The 26,600-nt window shown below is 41.8% G+C and overlaps 1 protein-coding gene across 6 annotated transcripts in view; it reads left to right on the top strand.

The window, feature by feature from the left end:
- LOC311063757 (unconventional myosin-VI-like) overlaps nt 1-26,600 on the top strand; it is a 182,647-nt gene that overhangs the window by 25,663 nt on the left and 130,384 nt on the right. For all 6 annotated transcript variants that reach the window (XM_084083349.1, XM_084083348.1, XM_084083347.1 and 3 more), the window contains exons 2-9: nt 6,455-6,582; nt 14,527-14,596; nt 15,808-15,881; nt 19,380-19,509; nt 22,455-22,560; nt 23,802-23,857; nt 23,959-24,056; nt 25,209-25,373. In XM_084083349.1, the coding sequence (XP_083939475.1) occupies nt 6,466-6,582; nt 14,527-14,596; nt 15,808-15,881; nt 19,380-19,509; nt 22,455-22,560; nt 23,802-23,857; nt 23,959-24,056; nt 25,209-25,373 (816 nt within the window). In that variant the 5' untranslated portion in view covers nt 6,455-6,465. The remainder of the gene's footprint in view (nt 1-6,454; nt 6,583-14,526; nt 14,597-15,807; nt 15,882-19,379; nt 19,510-22,454; nt 22,561-23,801; nt 23,858-23,958; nt 24,057-25,208; nt 25,374-26,600) is intronic.

The following is a 26,600-nucleotide window of genomic DNA, read 5'->3' as shown; positions in this document are numbered from 1 at the left end:
GCACCAGTGATTGATTAGTCTAGAATCTAGGCTCTATATCAGGGGTGGGCAACTTTGATGTTGGAGAGGGCCACTGTATTTCCACACTCACTCCAGAGGGCCACATTGCATATACTGTCAGGCATGTCACACACAAAATAGCCGATCTACAAGCTCAAATACACGTCCATAAGTATATCATGCACAGTATACATACTGCTGCTATGCTCAGGCACCTTAGTTTGTTTCTTATCTCAGGTACTCTTATGTAGATAACTTGTTTGGCCTTTCTGCTGTTCTCTTGTCTGATCTCCTTCCCACTTACCCCCCACCCCTCTTCTTCTTCTCCCTCCCCCCCTCTTCTTTCTATGGAAATTAACGTTGCGATGGGAATGATGTAAGAAAAAAAACGAATTTCACCCACTTTTTTACCTTGTAAACCTGTGATGTGACAATAAAACTGATTCTGATTCTGATTCTCAAAACGCATTTTGAGCTTGTAGATCTGCTATTTTTGCTATTTTTGAATTGGAATCATGAAAAGTAACATTTTTATTTAATTTCAAATTCATTTAGTTATACTTATGTTAACTTTATGAACTTAAGTACAAATACATTGGACATAAAAAAAGACAATAGAATTTGAATACTAGTCATTAAGCTACTAATATAGACTGAAGTAATTAAAGCGGGTCATGTTTGCAATTGTAGCAGCTGAAATGAATAATGTATCAGTATTCCGATATTAACCTGCGGGCCGCATTAAGTGAAGGTGGGGGCCGCATGTGGCCCCCGGGCCGCCAGTTGCCCATACTTGCTCTAGATACAAAGTAAAGTACTCCGTGTTCATTTAACTCTGGCGGTGTGCAAAATGTAACCAAATGGACCCTTGAGGGTCCATTTGGTTTCATATGTACACTGCCAGAGTTACAAATGGATAAATGAACGCTGTGTTTTATATTAGTGTGTGTGGCCTGTACAGGCTACGGTTGGATCAGGCTAGGTCTTGTCGTGTTTTCAACACTGCTGTAGCCTGCCTCTGAGTGCCTCAGGCAAGTAGAGGCATCAAAGCCAGCACATTTTTCATTGAGGTTCATCTTTTGTTAGTGCTTTGTGTTGTGTTGTGTTGTGTTGTATTAATCTACGCCTCTAGAAGATACACAGTACATCTCTGGCTCTCTGTCATTCAAGACATCATAGTGGCATTTTATTATGCCATTTCACAGCCACTGAAATTGGGCAACTTAAGGAAAATAAGGAAGTAATGGGCAGCCCTTCTGACCTGGGCATTTTACGACTGGGACAATAAGTTACCAATGACCTTTGTTCCATATATCATCAGTGTGACTGAAAACCAGAGAACACTTAACAACTTGTCTGCCTCTTTGGGAGGCATGTGACAGCACTGTGTAGCCTACTGAGTAGGGGTTCAGTTCTCTGCTTAGGGGCACATTAACCTAAAACATAATGTCCTTTCAGTTGCATAACACTATGTCTATAATGAGCTAAATAGATCAACTTAACTTGCGTTATACACAATTATTGTCCAATTCTATGTCCAAATTGGATTTTCTTTCTTTCGTTTTACTGCAGATAGTTCTCAATTGTTTGGATTGTGTTTGGCCAGTGAATGAAAGCCTCCATTCAAAATTCTCCTGCATTATGGAGTTTGCAGTTTGACATCAGGCCAAGTTAGCCGTCTGTCATAGAGAGAGCCCTCGACTGCTACAGACCAGCTTCAAGTTAGCCACAGCTGTGTGCTGGAAAGACTTAAGGCAGAACTTGGCATAGTTTGTTGGCAACAAAGTGAGCCTATGTTGCCATGAATGACAGACTGTCACGGACTCCATCCTTGATATTCTGTCAATCGCACTATGCTAATAAGTCTCACTTGGCTGCTTATAAAACAATTACGGGTCCATTTGGTTCCATTTGTACACTCCCAGAGTTGCAGACCTGTCCATTTGGAGCACCCTCAAGGGCGTCCACCACTGCTCTGCATCACCATGACCATTGACAATGCTTCTCGGTAAGGACACACTGATGGGATATTTTTACTGAAGGCCTGCGGCGCTGTCTTAAGTGATTCACAAAGCATTGTCTGAATAATTGATCATCAGGCATTGACAAAGCTTTCTGGAGTCAGGTTTGAGACTGACTCGAAAACATGAGCCTTCCGGGGCTCTCTGTCTGCAGTAAAAGTCCCCCATCATTATTGAGGCTACCTTGCATCAGTCCTGTATTACCGCTGTATACAATTGCCGTTTCCTCTGCGTCAGTACTGCAGGAGGCAAACAAATGCAATGTGTTATATAGTTTCAACTTTAAACTTTTAAAGCTGCAATCTGTACGATTCCTACCCTATACCTTTAGACCAAATTTCTACCGCTCTTCCAAGATTCCACCCGCTTGTCTGGGGGAGATGTTGTGCTTATGGGCCTCAGGCAGTACTGCCTGTCAACCATTGGTTATCCTACCTGACACCACCTCCAGCTCCAACCACTTGCATTAGCATACGCAATACAGATGGGTTACAATTGAAGTTTTGTTCATAATAAAACAAGTTCCGGATTCGCGGATTGTAGCTTTTAACCCTTTTCTTAGGGGTTCTTTAAGGTGAATCCAGGGTGCAGCAGCACATCAGCAGGCATGTAGTAAAAAAGTGCAACTCAGCAGCAACTCTCCAAACTGTTCAGTTGTATCTAATGAACTCAGAGCTACTGTAGCTGAACAGAACTGTAAGCAAGAAAAGACAATGAAGCAATTACGATTTGCCACGTAGCCATTTATTTATCCATTCTTATTTGTGCTTGCCTTTATGTTTTCACAAGCCCTTTTGGTTCTTTATCTGAGCTACAGAAGTTAGGTTTGCTTCTAATCTTTCTGTATGTCACTGTCACGTTGTTCCTATGCTATTCCACTAGCACACATAGCTTACGAAAATGAGCGACTGTGTTTACATACTGTATGCATTTATATTCCAATACAAGAATTGTCTGTACTGTTCTACAGTATGTCCCATTTGCAATCGACAGTATGATCATTCTGTTAATACAAAGATTCTCAACATATGGACCGGGGACCCCCAGGGGTCCTTCAGGAGGTTGTGGTGGCCTAATGCACATCAAACTGGTTGAGAGGATTGCGAATCACTGTGTTTCCCAGGGGGCATTTGGATGTGCAACAGTTTCACAGTAAAAACAGTAGTCACACATTCACACACAAGACAATTGGATGCAACATATTACAGAGGAAAACAAAGTCAAAATTAAAGTTCAAATCTTAGAATTAATTTTAACGCAGGGATATTTTTGGTTGGGGTTGTGGACATTATAAACAGTGCATCCAGAATTACACCATGATACCTTATCCTGAGACTTGAGTTGTTGTTCAAAATGCTGCTAGGCGATATCACGGTTACAAGCTTGTAGATCGGCTATCTTCACATTTTATTTTACTCCTCCATAGAAAGAAAGGAAGGAAAAAAAACTGCTTCCTCATTATTTGATTAATTTGGTTATTGGTTCTAAAATATTGGTTTTTGATATATTTTCGGTGAAGTGCCCAGCCCTACTATCCAGAATACTGTATTCATGTAAACACTGTGTTCCGAGGGCTTCCTACTGCTCTTTCAGAAGTTGTATTTCCTGTTCTACGCACACATGCTGTTAGTTTGTGGCCTGACCTCCTTGTGGGCTACGTGTTCTCACGGACTAACCTGTAAACCAGAGTGGTCGTAAACTAAATGACGACACCAGACCTTTCACTGAAATGTAATTACTGTACATGTACGGAAGAGTTTCCGGTGAGCTACTCTCTTACTTTTAGCTTTACCGTTAACAATGTTTGTACACAGTTGACAGATAGGAAAATATTCTAGATACTTCCAAATCTGAGAATGATAGTTGCAGTGCAGTAATAGTAATGCTTTTATTTATTTTTGTGTGATATTTTACAAAATATTTTTGTGGGCTTTTTCTGCCTTTATTTATAGTGCATACTAGCCCATTAAGACCTGAAGCCGATTTCTACAAAATCCCAACAGTTTTCTGAAAAACCTATGTTTCTATATCAGTGGTGCTCAAACTTTTTCATGTCAAGGACCCCCAAAATTAAATGTATTTGGCCGCCGACCCCCATCTCAAAATATTGTTCCAGGGACCCCCAGAAGCAAAGATTTGAGTAAAAAGTATCGCTTTAAAAGAATATAAATATATTAATTTGCACACATTTTCTCGATTTTTCAAAAAATAGCAGATCTACAAGCTCGTAGCGAGGCACTCGGTGCCGCGCTATGAGCTTGTAGATCTGCTATTTTTGATATAGCTAAAGTGTAAAATAGTGCTTTTTAGCTCAAATGAAAAAGTGACACAGATGCTTCTTCAGGTCTTAATGGGCTAGTGGAGATGGACAGGAAACAGGGAGAGAGAGATGGGGAGAGATGCAGCAAAGATCGTCGGGAATGGGACTCGAACCCATGATGTGCTGTCAGGCTACGGTCCGGGCCAGTAATCCTAATCGTACATCTGCCAGTGTGCAGTACGTCAGTCCTGTTGGTTAACCACTTAAACCCTATAGGGCTCTATCATTGGCCCCCTCCTTTTCTATCCCTCTACACCAAATCGTTTCGCCAAAAACGGCTCATCTACAAGCTCACAATGCATCACGTTGCAACATTCTGAGCTTGTAGATCGTTTTTTTCTCTGCGGAGGTTCGCCCTAGAATAGGGACGGTAGGCGTCATGCGGTTAACCCGTTTTGGGTAAAACAACACCAGGGCCCGTGGTAAGAGCCTTGTCCCCGAGGTGAAAGGGCCTCATTCTGTCACAACATGAGCTGTAACAGGATCAGCTGTTAGTCTGACTGGATAACAACACACACCACAATGCAACACCACAACGCCCAGGAGAGCACTGTCAGGCCTAAACGTGTGTGTGTGTGTGTGTGTGTGTGTGTGTGTGTGTGTGTGTGTGTGTGTGTGTGTGTGTGTGTGTGTGTGTGTGTGTGTGTGTGTGTGTGTGTGTGTGTGTGTGTGTGTGTGTGTGTGTGTGTGTGTGTGTGTGTGTGTGTGTGTGTGTGTGTGTGTGTGTGCGTGCGTGCGTGCGTGCGTGCGCTGGTGCCCTGTGCTTCAGCACCTCAAGCCCGTTGGATAAGCCACCTGTGTGTGTGCGACTGTCACGATTACAACATTTACATTGACAATTAATTGTCACACAAATAATTGTGATTATGTAATAATTTTGACTGTGGTGGTTGTGTGGATTACTCAGCATCTGTTGTGGTGGTAGCTGCTCAAATGTACAGTACTGTGTGTGTGTGTGTGTGTGTGTGTGTGTGCGCGCGCGCATGAATATTTGTGTGTATGTGCATGTTTATTAGCAGGTTTTCTCACTACATTTTGGATTTCCTTGATTTGTACAGTAAGTACAACTAAAGGACAGGTTGCAGCAGTCCTCCATTATGGCTTAGGCAACTGTTGAGTATGCCTGGCTTGTTATAATGTTCGTCCTAAATGGTACAGTTCTATACAATTGCATTCTGGTTGTCAATTTGGCATTTTGTGGTGTTTGGCTGGCACTCAAGGGTACTGTGACAGGATGGCTGCAGCCCTTTAGCGAGATCTTGTGGGAACTCAGATTAATTTGCGGCAGTTTAAGGCTCTAAATCTTCCAAAAGTTCAAAACCGCCGTCAAGATCTCTCCCACAAAATTCTCTCTTCTTTGAAAGCTGCCATTTTTCCTCACATATTTCAATTAGGTTATACGATGCAGGAGGTGAACCCAAAAACCTTTCTTTTTGTTTTTTACTGCACTTTCTGTTCATGGCATACTTTGAAACAATGGCTGTTCAATTGTGTCAGGCACCTTAATAATGACTCCAACAATACTTATGCTGGCTCATTGACTTGGGCCTTTCTGTGTGGAGGTTGAATGTTTTTGTGTTCACGTGGGTTTTGCCCAGGTTTTCCTCTCATACCAAAAGGGATGCATGTGATGGACATAGCCCTACTCCTCCAATACATAGGCCTACTCCTCCAAGGCACTGGCCTAATAGTAGAATGGGTTAAATGCAAATTCTGACTAGTAGTAGAGTGCAGCAGTCCTACTGATAGACTCAAATGGTTCACGAACGTGAAAGAGAAAGTGAAAGACCCCCAAATTAATATGTATTTGACCACGAACGCACAAACTAAACATTAGTGCAGTAAGTGCACACATGCTGCTAATGGTTGCTCTGTATAGTTAATGTATCCAGTCATCATGATACTAATAAGTAGTGAAATTCCTTCCATATTCTGTACGAAATTTGGTGTGCTGTGTTTTCCACAGCCGTTTTAAAATGTTCCCGAAGGGGACCTGCAGAATGTTTCAGAGGGTAGAATTTGTCTACTCTTGGCCATAACCCCATAAGTGAACTCCCAAATAATGCTCCCTATGAAGGTATTTTATTGACTGTGCGGTTGTTGTTTTTTTCAGAGTCTTCCGAGATGGAGGATGGGAAGCCAGTGTGGGCGCCCCATCCAACGGACGGGTTCCAGCTGGGAACCATAGTGGACATCGGATCGGACAGCCTCACCATAGAACCGCTCAAACAGAAGGGAAAGGTGGGTAACGTTACCCTATATACTTAGTTTCCTGGGGTGCCCCAGGGGCCTGTTTCCACCCCCTCCTTTTTTCCCCTCTACACCAAATCTCTCAGTCGAAAATAGCCGCTGCGACTTGTTGTGATGTTGTAGATAAGGTGTTCGTCTATTGTTGCCAAATGTAGATCCATGTTCCCTATAGCCCGAAGCCCTATACTGTACTTTGTCGTACGACCTACAAGCACGAAACGCGTCGCGATGCAATGCATTGCGAGCTTGTGAATCTGTTATTGTGTCCAAAATAGGGAATGCCAGGTGCAGAGTGGTTAGTGCAGCACACAGTATATGAGGGATCAATGCAGGATTGTAGTCTTCTACTTTAACCCATTTTGGGCGGGAACCCCTTTTTGTAACTATACCTTTCAGGACGGGAACCCCTTTTGGGGTTCCTGTTGCTATGTACAGTATATAGCAACATCCATTTTTTGTAATCTTTGAATAAATATTTGACTTTTTTCAGAAAACTTAGGTCAGGATTTAGAAGGCGTTTTTAGAATCGGCCTCGGGTCTAAATCTAAATGGGATAATAGCTGGCTGCCGCTGTGCTAGGCAACACTATTAATCCTCTGTATCAACTTAATGTCACATCACAGGTGTAAAAAAAAAAGTGGGTGAAATTCTTTGTCATAACAAGCTCCAGGATCATTTGCAGTGCCAGTTTCAAGAAAGGAGGAAAGTCAAGTGGTCTAAATTCTAAAGTCAAGTGGCTCTTAACCTCTAGTCAAATAGGTTTTCCAACATACTGCCCTTTCATTTTTCACCAACTTTTCCACGTTTAAAGTTCAAGTATTGAACATATTATCCACACAGTGCAAAGCTCTTAACATTTCAGAGAGCCTTTCTCCATAGTAACCCCTAAGCTTGGTGTCCGGTCCACTAATCTTTCCCCGGAAGGTCTGTTGAACTGAGTATCTCCCCTCAAACAGTCTGCCCTCTAGTTCTGTTTACAGGAACGGGGAAAAAGCTCTCAGGGGGATCTGTGTGTGTGTGTGTGTGTGTGTGTGTGTGTGTGTGTGTGTGTGTGTGTGTGTGTGTGTGTGTGTGTGTGTGTGTGTGTGTGTGTGTGTGTGTGTGTGTGTGTGTGTGTGTGTGTGTGTGTGTGTGTGTGTGTGTGTGTGTGTGTGTGTGTGTGTGTGTGTGTGTGTGTGTGTGAGTGAGTGAGTGAGTGTGCACGCTAGTAAGAATGATATATATCCAATTTGTACTTTAATCTTGCCATTAACTTGGTCTAAATCGGCATTTGTCCCATTTCTATTATTTTTTTGAGTTCTAGCTGGGTTATTGCGTGGGTGAAATAAGCTCTCTCTCCCTCTTCCCCTCCGTCCCTCCATCCCTCTCTCCTTCTTTCTTGTGCTGATTTCTTCTGCCCCTAGCCGGGTTATTGCGTGGGTGAAACAGGGCCTCTCTTTCCTCTCTCCCTCTCTCTCTCTTGTATCCTATTTGTACCTTAAGGTTAAGCATTAACCTTATTACCTCCCTGGGTCCCATTTATTTACCAATGACTATTTTAATTTTAGTTTCCGCCCAGCATTTCACCTTCACCCACAATGCATTACAGCTATTATCAAAGTCAGTGAAGTGAGTTTTTTGAGTATTTTTCTCTAAATCTGACACCAGGTTGTTTAATATCATGTGCTGCTGCAGCTAAGATGTCTGTTATAGAATTATGATTTATTACAAATGTAAGATAATATACTTTGAGCTGTCCAAGACATTGTTAAAGGATAATTAGCTTTCCTTGACATTTAGCATGGTAATGGTGTTTTGAAAATAAATCCGAATTAAATGAACACTTCGGGTTTTACTCTGTTAAAGTGAGGAGGGAGAGTTGTACTGTAAAGGAACACTCTGGTAGGATTCAAAGACTTCCGGCACAACAGTCTAACACATATACAGTTACAGTATGTACCGGGGGTCTTCCATGTTTTTCAGGCCAAGGACCCCTTAGCTGAGAGAGAGAGAGTGGAGCAGGGACCCCCCACTACATCATGTATAAAAGTGTGTTACTTGTTTGACAGCACTATCATCGGTGTTGAGTAAATTCATGTTTCTTGTTTGTTTGTTTACACATTATCTTTTCTATGAATGTTGAATTCATGTTAATGTGTATTTTTCCTTATTTGAACTCCTTATGACAGTTTGTATCCGTTTTCTTTTTTCTTCAATGGATTTGACCTCATTTTCTCCGAGTACTGTTTCCTGTGGGCTAAAACGATCAGACATGGTGACAATGTTCTGTTTGTGTTTTGCTGTTGCCAGTCTGTGCCAGTGTCTGACCGGCCTCCTGACCCTATACCAGTCCGGCTCTGTGGCTTAGCTAGCTTGCTGGCCGGCAAACCGCCCTTAGGAAAGATGTTGAAAGCAGTGTTGCCTAGTCCGCTTATTATAAGCGACTTTGGGCTTGTTTTTCCTGTAAAGTCGCTTGTAAATATTGGTGGTTGCGTTTTTTTGGGGCTTGTTTCCAATGTGCAGTTGCTCTACAAGCTTGTAGATTAGCTATTTTCAGATAGCCGATGCATATAAGTTTAAAGTGCTTGTGTGGCCTATTAGTCGCTTCTTTTGGGCTTGTTTTCATAGACCTGGTTGCTTATTTCTCTCGCAACATCTGGCGACACTGTTCGAAAGAGCGAGGGACAGAGGAAGGGAGGTAGAGAAGAAAGGGAAGGGAGCTGGTGAGGGAGAGATGCTAGATTAAAGAGACATTAAAAGAAAAGTTGGGATGACATTGGTGAGAGACTATGAGAGTGGGGGGGGGGTGATCTTTCAGTGCATGTCACTGGTGTCACACACTTGTATTACAATGACCAGTTGTGTGTGTGTGCTATAGTGTAATTCATCCCAGATGATCACTCTGCCTTTGCTTTGGTGTTGCTCAATGGGACAGTTGTTGTTATTTGGAGCTTGCTTTCGTAAACACATGGGCTCAAACGTCACTCCAGTAGTGTTACTGACGTTACGCCACATTGAACGAAGCATTGGGTTTGGCCCTTTTTGCAGCTTAATCCCTTTCAAACCTGGTGTCTCTAGTTTGCTTTTACTTTAGTTAGGCATTTTCAACCCATTATTATGATGGTGATAGTGGAGTGAGACAGGAAATGCCAGGAGAGAGAGATGGGGAAGGAAGGACATGCAGCAAACAGCCTCGGGTCGGATTCGAACCCGGGTCGGCTGCACAAGGACTGAGCCTTAATGCCCCAAGACGTCCCTATTTTGGGCTTGTCATTATTGTTGAACATTTTTGAAAAAAGAAAAGACCAGATCTACAAGCTCACAGTGTATTGCAAGCTTGTATATTGGCTATTTAAGCTTCTTTAAAGAGACACTTATGCTTTTCAGTTAATTGTCAATGGTTATCATAGTCTATGGAAACAACAAGAGTGTATTCTTGTAGATCTATTTTGTGCATATATACACTCACAAAAGGGAACATATTTTCATGTTGCTGTGCAATTTGTGGGAAGTAGCAAAACTTGCCAGAAGGCATGAAATATCAATAACACAGATGATGAATATTCACATGCTCAAAGTGAATGTTCACATGCATAAAAGAATCATCGGTTAACAATGTGTTAACAATTTAGCTCAGTAACACCATGATGGTGACTGACATGTTGGTACTTGGAGGTCTCGAACCTGTGACCCTGCCTGCCCGAGTCTAGCCAACTGTCTCAGTACTGGTGAAAGATAGTCTCTGTCTCTCTGTGTGTGTCTCTCTCTCCCCTGTCTTTATCTGTCTCCCTCCCCTCCGCTCTGTTGCTCTCTCTTTCACTTCCTTGCCCGTCGCTCAGTGCTATGGAGCCCGGGCTGCCTGGGCTGAGAATGTGGAAAGAATGAATCGGGTGTACGTCACCTTGGCGATCCAACCTTGGCACATTAAAGCTCGCTAATGCCTAGCCGGGGAGGGTGGGGGGTACAGATGTAGCCATTGTGGAGGAGCGGAGGAGTCCCACGCCTGTGTGCAACTATAACCGCCATGCTTTGGCTCTGTCCCGACTCCCCAGAGAGTTTTATCTCATACTGTGAGTGCCTCCAGGGCCAGGGTCGAATGTGTTCACACAAACCTCTGCGTATTAGCTCACCGTGGTTAGTTGCCAAATGCCAAGCATGTGGGTGATTAAGAGTTGGAGCCTGTTCACTCAGGAGTAGGGCAGGGTGGAATAGTGAGAAAAAACTCTTAACCCATTAAGACCTAAATCAGTAGTTCTCAAAAAAAATATTGTCAAGGACCCCCAAATTGAAATATATATATATATATATATATATATATATATATATATATATATATATATATATATATATATATATATATATATATATATATATATATATATATATATATGGCCTCGGACCCCCCATCTGAAATTGTTTTGTGCCAGGGACCCCCAGAAGAAATAACTTTCGATATTTTTCAAAAATAGCAGATGTACAAGCTCGCAGAGCGACACAAAGTGACACGCTGTGAGCTTGTTTATCTGCTATTTTTGAGAACCACTGTTCTAAACCCATGTTCTAAATCCTAAGAATTAATGAAAAATGACACCGGTGCTTTCCTGGCTTTAACGGGTTAATACTGAAAATAAGTAGTGCACACACTTCTTTTTAAGCGCCATTTAAATTAAACTTATGTTAAAGCTGCACTCTGTACCTTTAATGTTCTACCCTGTATTTGAACCCGGGTCTCCTGTGCAAGTCTTTTTTTTTCTACCACTGAGCTAATAGAGTCTGGCTGCTTGCTCAGGGGAGAAATGTCTCAATAGAAGAGCAGGAGAAGAGTACCCATTTATCGGCTTCAATTTGATAGTGTCCCAGTTCCAATTTTGTCTGCTCACGTCTTGGTGTCATCACTTCCAATGTAACCTGTTTGTCCTGTATCCTGTATGAGTTCTCTGCCCTGGTTGGATGAAATTGGTATCTTCTACCTGAACATGTATTTTCGGTTTACTGAAGTGCTGGAGAGACCCCTGTTACTGAACAAACACTGACTATAGCAGGGGTCTTCAACAGGGTGTCCGGGACCCCTAGGGGGTCCTCGCAGCTACTACAGGGGTGCCGCCACATCTTTGTGTGATAGGATTTTTTTTTTGTTTTGTTTAGTTTTTTACATTAATCACTTAATCACTGAGGGGAGCATTAGCCGAAAATAGCAGATCTACAAGCTCACAACGCCTCGCTTGTAGAGCGGCTATTTTTGGCAAAGAGGTTTGGTGTTGAAGGGAAAAAAGGAGACCAAGTACCAAGTGGTTAAATGAATGAAAATACAGTAGGCACATTAACATGAATCCATTAAATGAATAGAAAAGATGATAGTACTGTTAAACAAGTCTATGAAATGAAATTATCTATGAAATGTAGTGGGGGTCCCTGCTTCATCTCTCTCTCAGCTAAGAGGTCCTTGGCCTGAAAAACGTTGAAGACAATGATTACTACAAGAATATAGTCTATAGCACATTTACACTTATTTCAACAAAGAAATAGCACTTACTGCACCGTTATGGTATTTTGCCCCGGTGTTTGCCTCTCATGATGAGTGTTGCTTGGTGACAGTTATTTGGTGAATAATGCATGGTGTCCTGTGTTGCTGTGGAGGTGCTGACTGGCATCTCAGGGACAGTAGGGGAGAGCAGGGACAGACTCGCTGACCTCAGTCAGTCAGTCAGTCACTCACTAGCTAGGCTGTCACGATTATGACATTTTACATAACACGATTAATTGTCACTTGAATAATTGCGATTCATCATTTAACCACTTAAACCCCATATGGGTAACCGGAGTCCCTCAGGGCTCAATACTAGTGTATTTTCTGTTTTCTGTTATCGTGGGGACAGCTTCGCTGAAAATAGCCGAGTGAGCTTGTCGATCTTCTATTTTCAGAGAAAGCTTTCGATACCGATACCGATGCTGGGGTTTAAGTGGTTAATTGTGTTTTTGTCTTTGAACACTGGAACATACAGTACATGAATACAAATTACTTTTCTGTTTGGCTTTTAGGCTTTGAAGTTGCACAGGGCAAATATACAAATACATGCTGACATATTTGATAACTTTATACTTTTCAAAAAAACATTAATATTGGAAACAGCCGATCTACAAGCTCACAACACGTCGAATCACGTGTTGTGAGCTTGTAGATCTGCTATTTCTAGAAAATAATTCCATTGCAACACATTTACATTACTATACTTGAGGACAACGTTTTAGAACAGCGATTTTATGCCATTAATAGCCGACCTAGAGGCTCAGTAGATGCCTAATCGTAACCCACCAACCTGAACCAAATTCTACTATACTTGCATGAAGACATTTCGCCCTCGCGAGTATACACACAATATATACAAGTACGCACGCACGCACGCACACACACACACAGACACACAGACACACACATCCACTCATCCACACATCCACTCATCTCCTGCTTCCAGATAGTTGATCTGAAATGTGTCAGTCAGTGTGTGTGTAGTGTTGCTGGGGGCTGCAGACGTCTTGTTATGTGTTTGGATTGAACGTCTGGTGTATTGATCCCTCTGGGAGTTGGTTTAAAGACATAAATAAATAAATCAAAGATAAAAAGGATTTTGCCAGATGCTTCCCAAATAGACGTGAAGCAGCTCAAGGCAGTGAAAGCAAAGCACTTGACGGTAAACAGGAGGAGGATACACTAAACGGAAGTGTTTCAAATTCTCAGCCCTCTCTTCTGTTTAGTACTGAACTCTTACCGTATGACCTACTATAAAATGGAGAAAACTCATTATTTTCTGTCTGTGTGCATCCATTTTTGTTGTCATCGGATTGGGCCAATCAATCTGAAACTGCACACGTGGGCATTATATTGCTGACACGCTGGAAATATTCAAAGCATTTCCATACTCAGTTTCAAATTTTGTTGAGAGCAAATGCTTTGTTTAACTACAGGCTATGTGCTCCGAACTGTTTTACCAGGCTTGGACAACCTTTGTGTCCTAAATATGTCCCGAATGAGAGGGGAAAAGGTTGTTGGCATCTCTGATCACATCTGTTCTCTGATCATCTGGCTGCCTTGCACCTGCTTCAGCTGACACTGCCTCTCCGTGCCTACTGTTGTCTGTATTGTGTTAGATGGACGTTGAACATGTTTGCTAGCAACAGTGCATTGAGGGCTGCATCAACAATGGAGTGTGCATGAGCTGCTCGCGCAACAGCTTTGCCACACATCATGTGGATTACTGCATTTAGGGCATACAGTAGATCAACTCAGCTCTTGTAGCCCAGATGAGGCCATCAGGTGTCCAAAGTTTGATGTTTGCCTCAGTAACTCTTTGTTGTTACATATGACTGTTTGGAATATGCTTTCTCAATAACCACTCATCCAAACAAGTTCATACATTGATACATCATTTCCTTGGGTCCTCAGCTATACATCTGCCAAATGTCGACTTCATACAGTGTTCGGTTTTTGAGATAGATAATTGTTTTTTATTTAAGAAATCGTGTGTGATGGCGACCATTTCGAATTTCAGGATTTTCCCTTCATGCAATTGCTTACAACTTTTCCCCTCTCATTCAGGACATACTGTACTGTATATAGGACATAAAATCAGTTGAGTTTGTTTTTGTTGCAATTAGTGAGAGGTTGACCCCTATTTTTGCATACAATGCCTGGACTAATTGTAAATTTGATTTGGCTGTGCCTTCCTGTTATTTGACTTGTTCTGTGTTCCTGTTTCTTCTCAATTCTCTCTTTCCCTGTTCCTGTAGCTGTAAATGTTGGGAGCTTGCGCAAAAATAATTTCACCCGCTTTCTTTACACCTTCAATCGTGTGATGAGACAATAAAGTTGCTTCTCAATCTGATTCTATCTGCTCTGTAAAAGCCTCCATAGCTGTGATTAAAAGCCTTTGTTTTTGTTTGTTTCTGTTTCCTCCACAGACATTTTTGGCTGCCATCAACCAAGTGTTCCCTGCAGAGGATGATGTCAACAAACACGTGGAGGACAACTGTGAGTATCATGGAGTAGCAGGCCACTCAGAATGCCTCTGATGTGTTGTTTAGCCCCAGCCTGCAGTGGAACTGAGATGGTCTGGAAAGGCTGCAGCATACTTCACTTGTGGAAGTGAAGTTCAGCTAGGTCGTAAGAACAACATGATAAGTCATTGCAGAGAAAACAAACAAATACACGTATTTTCGGCAGTTCACATCTGGCACATTCAAGATGTAACCCTAACATCACCATGGAACACACTGATGCGAACAGCTTGTGTGATTGGTCAGAAATTCAAGGCGCTTGTGATAAAAAAACATTCAGAGATTCAGGTTTCAAAATCACTGATCCATCTGTATTCACTCTGTACAGTACATGGGCAGAGTCTAATGTTCAGTACGTAAGTGCTTTGAGGATAAAACAGTTTAGTTTGCAGAGAACATATTTATGTATTATGCTACTAGCTTAATTCATTAGCTCCTTCATTTGTGTTACTTTGTTCTGACCTGATTACATTTCTTCTTAACACATTGGGTGCCTGAATTCTTTAATAACAACTTACCGTGGGTGCCAGCATTCTCCCCATTGACTGCGCTTTGCTGTTTAAAGCTCTAGACTCCACGACGAGCATATCCACGTAAAAAAAAAGCATGCATTCATGGAGCAAGATGACCCTGGCTATATCCTGGAACGATAACATTTCACTCGCGAGTTACAACGGGGAGGGATCGCGCATCGCGCATGACCGGTTTTCCCCCACCGGAAACCGATTCGGAGATACAGACGTTTTAAAGAAGGAAATAGACAGGAAGCGGATGGGGAGCCATGTTTTTTTTTTTTTTTGGTGATCCATTTGGCCTAACCTTCTCAGGATCACAATGGGTACTCCCAGAGCTGCTCTAGCCCCTCCCGTGTGGAAAAAAACGAAAAAACAAAAAGACACCAAATCCGATTAAATACGGTTTTGGCACTCCGCGTCACTTTTTGCACCTTTTGCAAAACCGTATAAATACGGTTTTGGCACCCCATGTGTTAATACTTAGCATGAGGGAAGTTGGCAACTTGCACACTTTTTCCCCAGCAGTGTCCCACAGTGAGGGATGATCTCAGTCATCATTTGACGTCTCCCTGAAAAAAAATCCATGTTTTGTGGGATTATCACGCAAATTGTTGATCCTTTTAGACAACAGTGCTACAGTAACTCCCCGTGCCATCTCTGTGTCTTCCAGGTTCTTTGATGTACTTGAATGAAGCCACTCTACTAAACAACGTCCGCGTGAGATATAGCAAAGACAAGATTTATGTAAGTATGACGTGGGCGAAAGAAGGGGAGATGGTTTATTAACTGCGGGTGCTGGTCAGGTGACTGGCTGGAGGCGGAACACATAAACACATGCATTATGCATGCACACGTAGATGTCATGTCTTTATGACGAGTGAACGCATGCTCATTCGTGCACACAAAAGGGCAGACTTAATTTTAGCATCACGTGTGTGACACACACACACACACACACACACACACACACACACGCACACGCACACACACACAGCGAGACAGGCTCAGGTGACGTGGTCCTAGGTAATGCCTCAGACAGACTGGGCTATCCTGTTGCCCACTGAACCTCATCAGCCCTGAAGTGATGGAGAGGAGGGGGGGGGGGGGGGGGCGGGGCAGACAGGCAGGCCGGCCAGCTGGCCTCTACACCAGTGGTTCCCAAACAATGGGTCAGGACCCATGTTTGGTTCTCAGCTCCACTTTTATGGGTCACGAGTACAGCTTTAAATCATTTTTTCAAAAGATTTTCAAAAATTAAAAAAGAAAAGAAAAAATAATATTAGAAAATCTCATATTTTTCTAAATAATTTCGGACATTTTCAAAAGAATAAAAAACAATCAAAAATGATTTCCAGTAATGTTCAAAAATTAAAACAAATAGTGAAAATAGCTAATATTCCATGTTCCCAGGGAGACTACATTTATCTTTTGAGCTCTGCCCAGTTTAGAGATAATGCCTATATGGCCATCTAGTGGTGGAAGAAGGAACTGCAAATGTAAAGTTGACGCTGACAGACACAGCGAGGGGATTCTGTATTTTACCAGAGGCTAGTTCAATGAATAATATTCTAGATTAGTGGTTCTCAAAATGGGGACTGGGGACCCCCGGGAGTCCTTGAGGTGGTGACAGGGGGTCCTCAGGAAAATGAACACTCTCTTCAGCTATTTGAAAACAGCCCATCTGCAAAACTCAGCTTGTAGATCTGCTATTTTCGAACAATGTTGACAAAGCTACTCTTATGGGGCTCTTTGGCACATTTTCAGATGGGGGTCCGCAGCCAAATACATATCAGTTTGGGGGTACTTAGTCTCGCGTGGTTGCCTCCCACAATTTTCAAATGCTTCCGGTAGCACGGAAGCTCTGATCATGAACAAGCGATAAAGCGGGTGTGAAGCCTCTTCCCCACTTCTGTTTCGTCTTTACAGTCAAATGTATCCTAATATAAATCAAAATCATCTAAGCATACATAGCTTGCTGCTTAGCAGAACTGGGAAGAAATATTCTATCAATGATGTCATTACTTGCACCACTACACATGTTATTTATTTGATTAAATGTCCATGCGGACTGGTGTATGTGGGAAAAACATCACGCCAGCTCAAACAAAGAATGAGTGAGCATAAAAGCACAATAAGGAGAAATGACAGGAACTACCCAGTAGCAGTACATTTTAATGACTTCAAACATGACATCTCATCGTTCAAATTCCAAGGGATTGAAAAAGTTATTCTACCTGAGAGATGGGGAAACATAGATGAAATACTAAACAAAAGAGAAGTTTATTGGATTTATACCCTACAAACATTATTTCCAAAAGGGTTGAACGAAGAAATTCCATGGCATGTGATGTTGTAATTCATTGTGGGACTATGCTTTTGAAAACTCTGAAATACACTTTATATATGAATTGTCTGGGCAAAACCAAGCTCTAATGCAAGGCCAATGTTTTCATTTCTTAAGTTTGTTTCTGTAAAAACATTTGTGAATATTTGTAAATAATGGATGTATATAGACGGATTTCCGCGCGACGTCATCACAGAGCAGAATGCGCAATCTGCGCATGCCCGGGTGAAAGGCGCGTTCGAAAATACAGCCCTGAGTGGCAGTGAGCGCACTGGCCAATACAAACTAATAGGCGAGTGTGCTCCGGTGCGTAATTTCCAAACGCACCCATAGGCTTCCCCCGCCTCTGCGCGGTCATATTCCTCTCATGTTTACTAACAGGAAACCCGTCTATATGTTGAGTCTGGGCAAATCGACAAGCTCACACACTAGAGACAATCATTGAGTGACACTCCCATTGGGAGTGTGATTGTCTCACACCTGTGAACCAGATGGAGTGTTTGTACATAAGAGCACAAAGTGATCAGTATTGAAAGACACTATTGAGGAAGGTCCAGACGAATCGAAACGTTTGTCATAAATAAAAAAAAGTGAGTTGCCACAGCAAGATACAGTGTGCGGGACTTCTTGTTTGATTCATATTATCTACTATCCAACGCACCTGAAATAAGTAACAGTGGATGTGCGATTATTCTCTCTACATTGCTTAGCAGAAATGAAATTAAAAAATAAAATGTAAAGATATTTTTTTTGTGAAGGAAATCGAACAGATGCCAGCTTCCTGATTCGGATTTCGGGAGGTGTAGTTCCAGACTCTATATACAGTAGCATTCGGAGTTTGTGGAATAGTTCTCTGGCTACGCGAGACTAGGGTGTTCTTGACATGAAAATGTTTGAGAACCGCTGGCTTGGATTCATTAAGATGCATCTATTGTTTCAGTCCCTTTTACGCTTGATTTTCCTAGAATATTTGAATGGAGATAATTAAAATGTATATTACTTTCTTTCTAAGGAGAAGTAGCTGAGTAAGACAAAATATGTACTCAGCCACATCTAAAGCAAAAATGACTAGCTTGGGGCTGAGTACATCGTTTTTTTTTTGTGGTGGGGGGAGTGTTGTGGTTTCTTTTAACTTCCATTATTCCACCCGGCTAAGATCAGACTGTTGAACAAGGCATGATCATCGCCTTTCATCAGATTGGCCTGGGACTTTTTAGTTTTTACTCATAAACCTACCTGGTGGATTATACCAGTAAAGCAACCTTTGAGGACTATACTGTATGGTTGAACTTGACACAATTATTTGAAAACTTTAGTTACTTTGTAGATTTTCAAAACATACATTACCCACTTCAGCTCCGTATACATTTCGGCCATTTGAAAATAGCCGCATTGTGAGCTTGTAGATCTGCTGTTTTCAAAAGATTTTAATACATTTTATACACTTGAAAACTTGTGAAATGGGACATTCTGCATAATGAGTACTTTCTGCTTTTGGTACATTTTGATACCAATACTTTTGTACTTTTACTCAAGTAAATTATTTTATTCCGGACTTTTACTTGTAACAGAGTATTTCTACATTGCAGTATTGATACTTTTACTTTTACATTTGAGTACTTTTTCCACTACTGCCGATACTCTGCACCTTAATCTTCATGTACATGCACTGATATTCTTCTTGCACTAACACCTTGTTTCGAAATCTCATGTACATACATGTTTTTGGATGAATGTGCTATGTGTAAATATGTAGATACGTCGTCGTCTCTTTTTTTATTCCTTCGATGGAGCTTGCACAAAAAAAAATGTCACCCACTGTTTTACACCTGTAAACCTGTGATATGACAATGAAGATGATTCTGAGTCTTCTTTCTGTTGCTCTTTCTACCAACTAGACGTTTGTAGCCAACATCCTGATAGCAGTGAACCCGTACTATGACCTCCCTAAGCTGTACTCTCCAGAGACCATCACGCAGTACCGGGGGCGCTCCCTCGGCACGCTGCCCCCCCACGTCTATGCCATTGGTGAGTAAAAGGCCCATTTCGTACAGTACGCTCCGTCGTACACAGGATCTAAGCGGTTATGGATTTTACTCATCTTCCTTTAATAGGCTCTATTCACAGCAGCCATATTATGAAGACATTCACAGGTGTTACCAATGATACTAATGAAGGCTCTGTTCCATTTAGTGTAGCACAGTGGTTTCCACGACCCCCATAACTCTGAGACTGTACAAATGGAACCAAATGGACCCGTAAGGGTCCATTTGGTTCCATTTGTACACTCTCAGAGTTACACACCCGTAAAGGGCCATTAGGGAGTGTTTCCAGTGAGCCAACATGTACAATATCAGCACCCTGACTCTGTTTGACCAGAATGGAACAGAGCCTTCATTAGTATCATTGGTAACACCTGTGAATGTCTTCATAATATGGCTGCTGTGAATAGAGCCTATTGAAATGGGAAAGTTTCCCTTTCTCTCTCACCCTGACTTCATCTTTCACACAATGTCTGGGGACTGAATTCAGTCATTAAATAAAAATGTCAGCTAAATGCACTTTGGCGAATGTACTGCAAAGACCAGAACCCGAAAGAAAAGTTATAAGAGAACAGATTGTTTTGTTGTCGTTGTTGCCAGTTTTAAAAACTGTCCAATAATGATGAGTCAGGGTCCATAATTCCCATAGTTGCAAACTTGACATCTCAGATTTGGTTTGGAGTGACTCAGCAGCATTTCAGAACGCCGGTCAGGTGTTCTTTTATGAAGCTGAATATCACCCTCGGGGGTTGAGTCTGGGGAGTGTGAACCTGCCTCCACTGGCTGGCTGTCTGTCTGTCTGTCTGTCATGTGTCTGTCTGTCTCTCTTATGCCTGATTTATACTGTGTATCCTGCGTTGAAGATATCAGATCTACAAGCTCACGACGTGTTTCGACGTGACCGCGCTTTGAGCTTGTAGATTGGCTATATTCGACACGTGGCACAGTTGTGGTGTGGACTCTGCCATGCACTTGAGTTCCAACGATTTTTAGAACTATGATCTTTATAGAGTTAGTTATAGTGCTTGTTGTGAGCGGCACTTTCGTCTCTCTGTGCTTTTCTACTGCATGTACCGACTCGACTCTATACTCGCCTTTTTTGGTTTTCCATCGGGCAGAGGTTGTAGATAATACCAGGTACTTTGTTTTGGTATTGTCTCCGTCAAGGTTCCAATCGAGCGGAGGCCATACCAAAAGGTACACTGCAGACTGCTGATTGGTCAGAGAGAGTAACACTAACACAGTGGTTCCCAACCTGTTTTGGATCAGGGCCCACTTGAAAAACCATTCAGTGCCAATGAAATAAAAAAATAATTGCGAACTGTGCCAGCCAAAAATACATAGTAAAAAAAAAGTGCTCAGGAGACGAGATACAGCCTTTTTCAGTAATAAGTTAAACAAGAAGTGAATGGAGCAGCAAATCTTCAAATTATGATATATTGGGTTCTGAAAATGTTTTTCCAAAAGCGATGCGACGCGTTGTGAGCTTGTAGATCTGCTATTTTCAAACATTTTGCCAGCCAAAAATACATAGCAAAACAAACAAACAAGAAGTGAATGGAACAGCAAATCTTCAGATAATGATATCTTGGGTTCTGAACATTTAAAAAATATATAATAATAATTGAGTTTTGCTTACTATTTTTTCAAAAACACGTGAAACACGTCATTGGCACTCAATGAGTTAGCCAAATGTCACGGCAGCCAAATGTCTGCCGTGTTAAATGGTCAGATGGGTGGGCATGTTTATTTTAATGATCAATCAATAAGTGTTCCCACTTGGATCAATTTAACTAACGCAGTATACTCCAAGTTCCTATGTATTTGTATCACAATCAAAACACATTTTTGAGCTTGTAGATCAGCTATTTTCCCTATTTCTTCCAACTTTTCGCATATAATGAATCTTTTTCATCGATTCATTTGATTAGTTCCATTAACTGTTGCACCCTTACATTGAGCTCTATGCAGTGAAAACGGTACCTGACTGGTACAAAAAGTGAGTGGAGTCGAGTAGAGCCGGTACCATGCTCCCTCTCTTTGTCTCTGTCTTGCTCTCTGTTAAGGTCATTCATGCCTAAGGTCATTCAGGTGAATTCATTCACTTGTTGAACAACCACATTGTATGACAAAAACAATATTGTTTTTGTCGTACAATGTGGTTGTATATAAGCATTAATTAGCCTTCAAACTCCTTGCCTATCTCTATTTCTCTTTTTCATCTGTCTCTCTCTTTCTCTCTCTCTCTGAAGCTTGTGTCTCACATCATCTCTCTCTTAATTCAGTTAAAATTGATTCAATTAACTGTGTATTCATTGGCATGAACGTTAGATAAACGGTGCTGCTGAGCTTGCTTTATTTATCTGGGGAGAAGAAGAAGCAAATAAATGAATAGCAGAGCATCTGTTCCATCTGTCAGGTGTGTGTGTGTGTGTGTGTGTGTGTGTGTGTGTGTGTGTGTGTGTGTGTGTGTGTGTGTGTGTGTGTGTGTGTGTGTGTGTGTGTGTGTGTGTGTGTGTGTGTGTGTGTGTGTGTGTGTGTGTGTGTGTGTGTGTGTGTGTGTGTGTGTGTGTGTGTGTGTGTGTGGTGTGCGCGCGTGCGTGCGTGTGTCAGTCAGTAGAATAGTCACTTTTATGACTATGCTTGTGAAGGCCAAATGTCCCCACAAGTATAGTAGAATTATAGAGATTATTATAACAAAAAGCACTTCACATTGGAACAAGTTTGAAAGTGTAAAAATAGACATTGTAAAGACAATTGTCCTGGTCCTTTAGAGTTGGCCTTACAATTAGGAAAAGATACAGGTTGGGCTTAGGATTTGTCATTAGAAGTTAGATTCTAACTGATCTGCTTTAGGCTTTAGGTTTAAAATGGCAAAAAATAGTAAAAATGGCTTTCATAAAATTGCTGTATATATTATGTGTGTTTCAGCTGACAAGGCGTACAGGGACATGAGGGTGTTGAAGATGAGTCAGTCCATCATCGTTTCAGGAGAGTCCGGAGCTGGAAAGACTGAAAACACCAAGTTTGTTCTCAGGTCAGGATCACATTGTTCTCTTTGCATCATTTCTAGTGTAGAGTTTTCCACTTGATTCAAATGTATTTATTTCGTTATTTAGAAAATAGATCAGCATCAGCATCAGCATGCCTATTTTTGGGGGAACATTTGATCCAAATACAGTTGCAACTCCGGTCCGTTTTACCAAGACTAGAGGGTTCATTGGCCCTGGGAAGCCATGTGTAGCATCAATATTTGGTTCAGTTGTCCTATAGTTTGGGACCTAAACAAAGGAGATTTTGGTTTATCATTTTAAATAGACATGTTGAATAAAGCTCTGTCTGGTAATTCAGCAGTCTGAAAGCAGGCTAAATGAGGACACCTATTCCAACATTAGAAGCTTTTATCCTTAATAGATTATTGTAAACAAACCATCTCTATTTATATATGTAACATTTCTTCCCCAAATCTGTATCAGTTCTAAGATGTGTTGAAAGATGAAGTTGTGCCGTGCAGCTCAGGAAATAGTGGACGTGTAATGAAATGGGCCACTGTAAACCAGGTCAAAGTTCAAACCATATAAGCTTAGCAGTAAATGTTAAGTGGTGCGTTCATGGACTCGCTACGCATACAGGTGTATAGCTTTGGATATACTTAGTTGTGTGCAGGTGTTGTACACCGATCTATAAGTTCACAACGCGTTGCCCTGTGATGCATTTTGAGCTTCTAGATAGTGTTGGTCCACGACACTCGTGCGTTGAGGTGATATTCAGTGTTTATAAGCTGATGAAGTGAAAGATAAAACAAAGAAAAAGTGAACAAAAAACAACAGCACATTAATACACATTTAGCACTTTAACTCCAACCCAGACCCCTAAACATGTCCTCTAAATCAGTGGTTCTCAACCTGTAGGTGGCGATCCCCTGGGGGGTCCCCACATAATTCTTTTTGGGGGGGGTACCCAGATGACAGTGAAGTGACAATTTAAGGACTTCTAAGACATATTTAATACCTAAAAAAAAAAAGGAAAGGAAGTGAAAAAAGACCATTACTGCATCAAAAATAGTCAACAAACTACTATTAAAACTGGTCAAACATTGGTCAAATTGTCAAATGATATAAGAAAGAGGCAAAACATTTGGAAATAGCTGATCTACAAGCTCACAACGCCTCGCAACGCGAGCCGAGTTTGTAGATCAGCTATTTTCACGGTATTTATCTGTGGAACCGAGTCAAACACAATGTAATGCCTCAACTGCTTCAATTGTATTGCCAACAGGTACTTGACAAGTTCCTATGGAACAGGTCAAGACATAGACGAGAGAATAGTTGAAGGTAAGAATGGCTGTTTCTTCATCTTATGGAAGACATTAGTTTCATTCTAAGCGTTCTGTTTTCTAATGCAAGTGTTTTTTTTATGTTTTTGAACAATGCAGCCAACCCATTGCTGGAGGCTTTTGGAAACGCTAAAACAGTACGCAATAACAACAGCAGCCGCTTTGGGAAATTTGTGGAGATTCACTTCAACGAAAAGGTACAGTGCACCAGTGTACTCGCCCTCAAAGGAACAGTATACTTTGCTATATACCCGCCCCCAAACTGCTTTAACTACGCCTTGTCTTTTGAAGAACAATAGTTATAGTTCATTAGAAGTTGAGGTACTTCAACTTTTAGCCAAATATGGTGGAGCTGGTGGTTTTTGTTTTGAATTACCCTGCCTAGCTCCTACCACTATGACAGAAGGGATGATTTACAGTACATTATAGTTTGAGCTGTGTTATGCTCTATGCCAGTGGTTCTTAACCAGTGGTCCGGGGACCACCAGTGGCCCTTGAGGAGTTTTCCAGGTGGTCCCCAGCTAAATGGAGAGTTGGTAACCAAATGGACCCTTATAGATCTTTAACTCTTGAGAGTGTCAAATGAAACCAAATGGACCCATACGGGTCCATTTGGTTTCATTTGACTCATTCAGTGCCAAGCTTATTTATTCATGTTTATGGAATTTTGGCTCTGAGTGCCACAGCCAAAATTCATTGTAAAAAAAAAGTGCTTAGGAAGCGAGATACAGCCTTTTTAAGTTATAGGTTAAAGGAGTGGATGGAGCAGCAAATCTTCAAATCATCATATCTTGGGTTCTGAACATGTTTTTCCCCCCAAAAAAAAACTTTTATTTTGATTTTTTTTTTTTTTTTTTTGATTTTTTTTTTATGACGGATTTGACGGATTGTGGCGCTCTGGGCGTCAGGCCACGTGACGGATTTGACGGATTGTGGCACTCAATGAGTTAAGAAAGTATTGTTAAACATCTGCATTACTTTATTTACAATAAGTCTACACAATTAGAGAATGTAGAAGAATTGTTATTTTGGTCAACGTTTGCCTGTTATCTCTCCTATGGTACGACATCAATACAGCATGGAATTGTGGACACAACCTTATACAACGATAACAAAATATTCAACGTTTTTGGTCTGTGAGGCTAAATCTCATCAAATGGTGGTGTGTGTGGCTCAAATGCCCAATAAATAATGGATAATGGAAATGAAAAGGGTTGAGAACCACCGCTCTATGCCATTCTATAATGCCATTGAAGGTGGCTTTATGTTAGATTAGGATTCAGGATTCTCCAAGCATTCCGTTTGAAGTTCCTTCTTTGTCCTTTTTGGTTTTGTATTCTCTGTTTTAGAACACTGTGGTCGGAGGCTTCGTGTCCCACTACCTCCTGGAGAAGTCGAGGATCTGCAGGCAGGGCCCTGATGAGAGGAACTACCACATCTTCTACCGGCTCTGTGCCGGAGCCCCCGAGGATATCAGGGACAAGTTCCACCTGGCCTCCCCAGACACATTCAGGGTAAGGACAGGGGGATAATCATGGTTTAAAGGTTCTATGACATTCATTGTCACTTTTTTTATTTTTTTATTTTTTTGGGGGGGTTTTATGACCTCAATTACACCCCAAAAATCTGAACTTTGAACATTCAGTGGATTTTCTGTGGTCTGAGGTTTTCTGAATAATTAGGCTGAAAAGTAATCTGACCTTGGACCTTCGGCGGTGAAGTCACAGCCCATTAATCCCGCCCACTCTCCTCCTCGCCCCTCCCCTCCCCTATCCTTTCCTTTTTCATTGCAGTTGAAAAGGCTTTAGAAATGTGAGAGAAAAACACCTGCCATGGATCAATGGAGTGGATTTTTTGGTTAAAACTTTTTATACACGTTTGCAGGACCATGACAAAGACTTTTAAATGTGTGGTAAAACTGAACGTCATGAAACCTTTAAGGTTACTAACTCTTGGCTTTCTTTTAACTACTGCGGAGAAATAGCCGATCTACGTGAACTATTTTCGGTGTAACGCCTTTCACACCGTTTTTACACATCGCAGATTGGGCCTTTGCTCAACAAAAGTCTCATTAGTTATGAGATGACTCTGTGCTTTAGTGAACCCCTAACAATATCATGTGAACAGAATGGAACCCCTCAGGCCCCACGTCCAGTAGACCAGTGGTTCTCAAACCTTTTCTGGTCAAGGACCCCTAAATGTATTTGGCCGTGGACCCCCATCTCAAAATACTTTATTCCAGGTACCCTCAGAAGCAAAGGTTTGAGTTACAAATGTTTGCTTAAAAATATATATATATTCAAGGATTAGCAAAATGTACATGATTTAAAAGAATAGCAGATCTACAAGCTCATAGTGCGGTACTCGGTGCCGCGCTATGAGCTTGTAGATCTGCTATTGTGTCTTCTCCTCCGCGTCATCAGCGCCCATACCCTAGGTGGGGTTGGTGAAATGGCCTTTCTGTGTGGAGTTTGCACGTTCTCCCCGTGTCTCCTAGGGTAGTTAATACCCGCACAAAAACATGTAGTAATCCTGCTCGCTATACCGCCTCCCCCATGACAGCCGGGGCGCCTGATGGAGGGGAAGCGAACTGGTTGGAATAACGTGTTCCTTCCACGCGCTACGTCCTACCGGGGAAACTCCCCCTTGTCAGGTGACAAGAGGGTCTGTTGGCTCTCATGCATTGAAGGAGGCATGAGCTCGGCCCTGGGCTCCCTAGGCTGGTGGGGGGAGTGTAGCGC

Source organism: Gymnoscopelus microlampas (genome assembly GCF_963454915.1).
Source record: "Gymnoscopelus microlampas genome assembly, chromosome: 16".
Lineage (NCBI taxonomy): Eukaryota > Metazoa > Chordata > Actinopteri > Myctophiformes > Myctophidae > Gymnoscopelus > Gymnoscopelus microlampas.
Note: the sequence above shows the minus strand (reverse complement) of the source record. Positions and strands in the feature narration are given on the sequence as shown.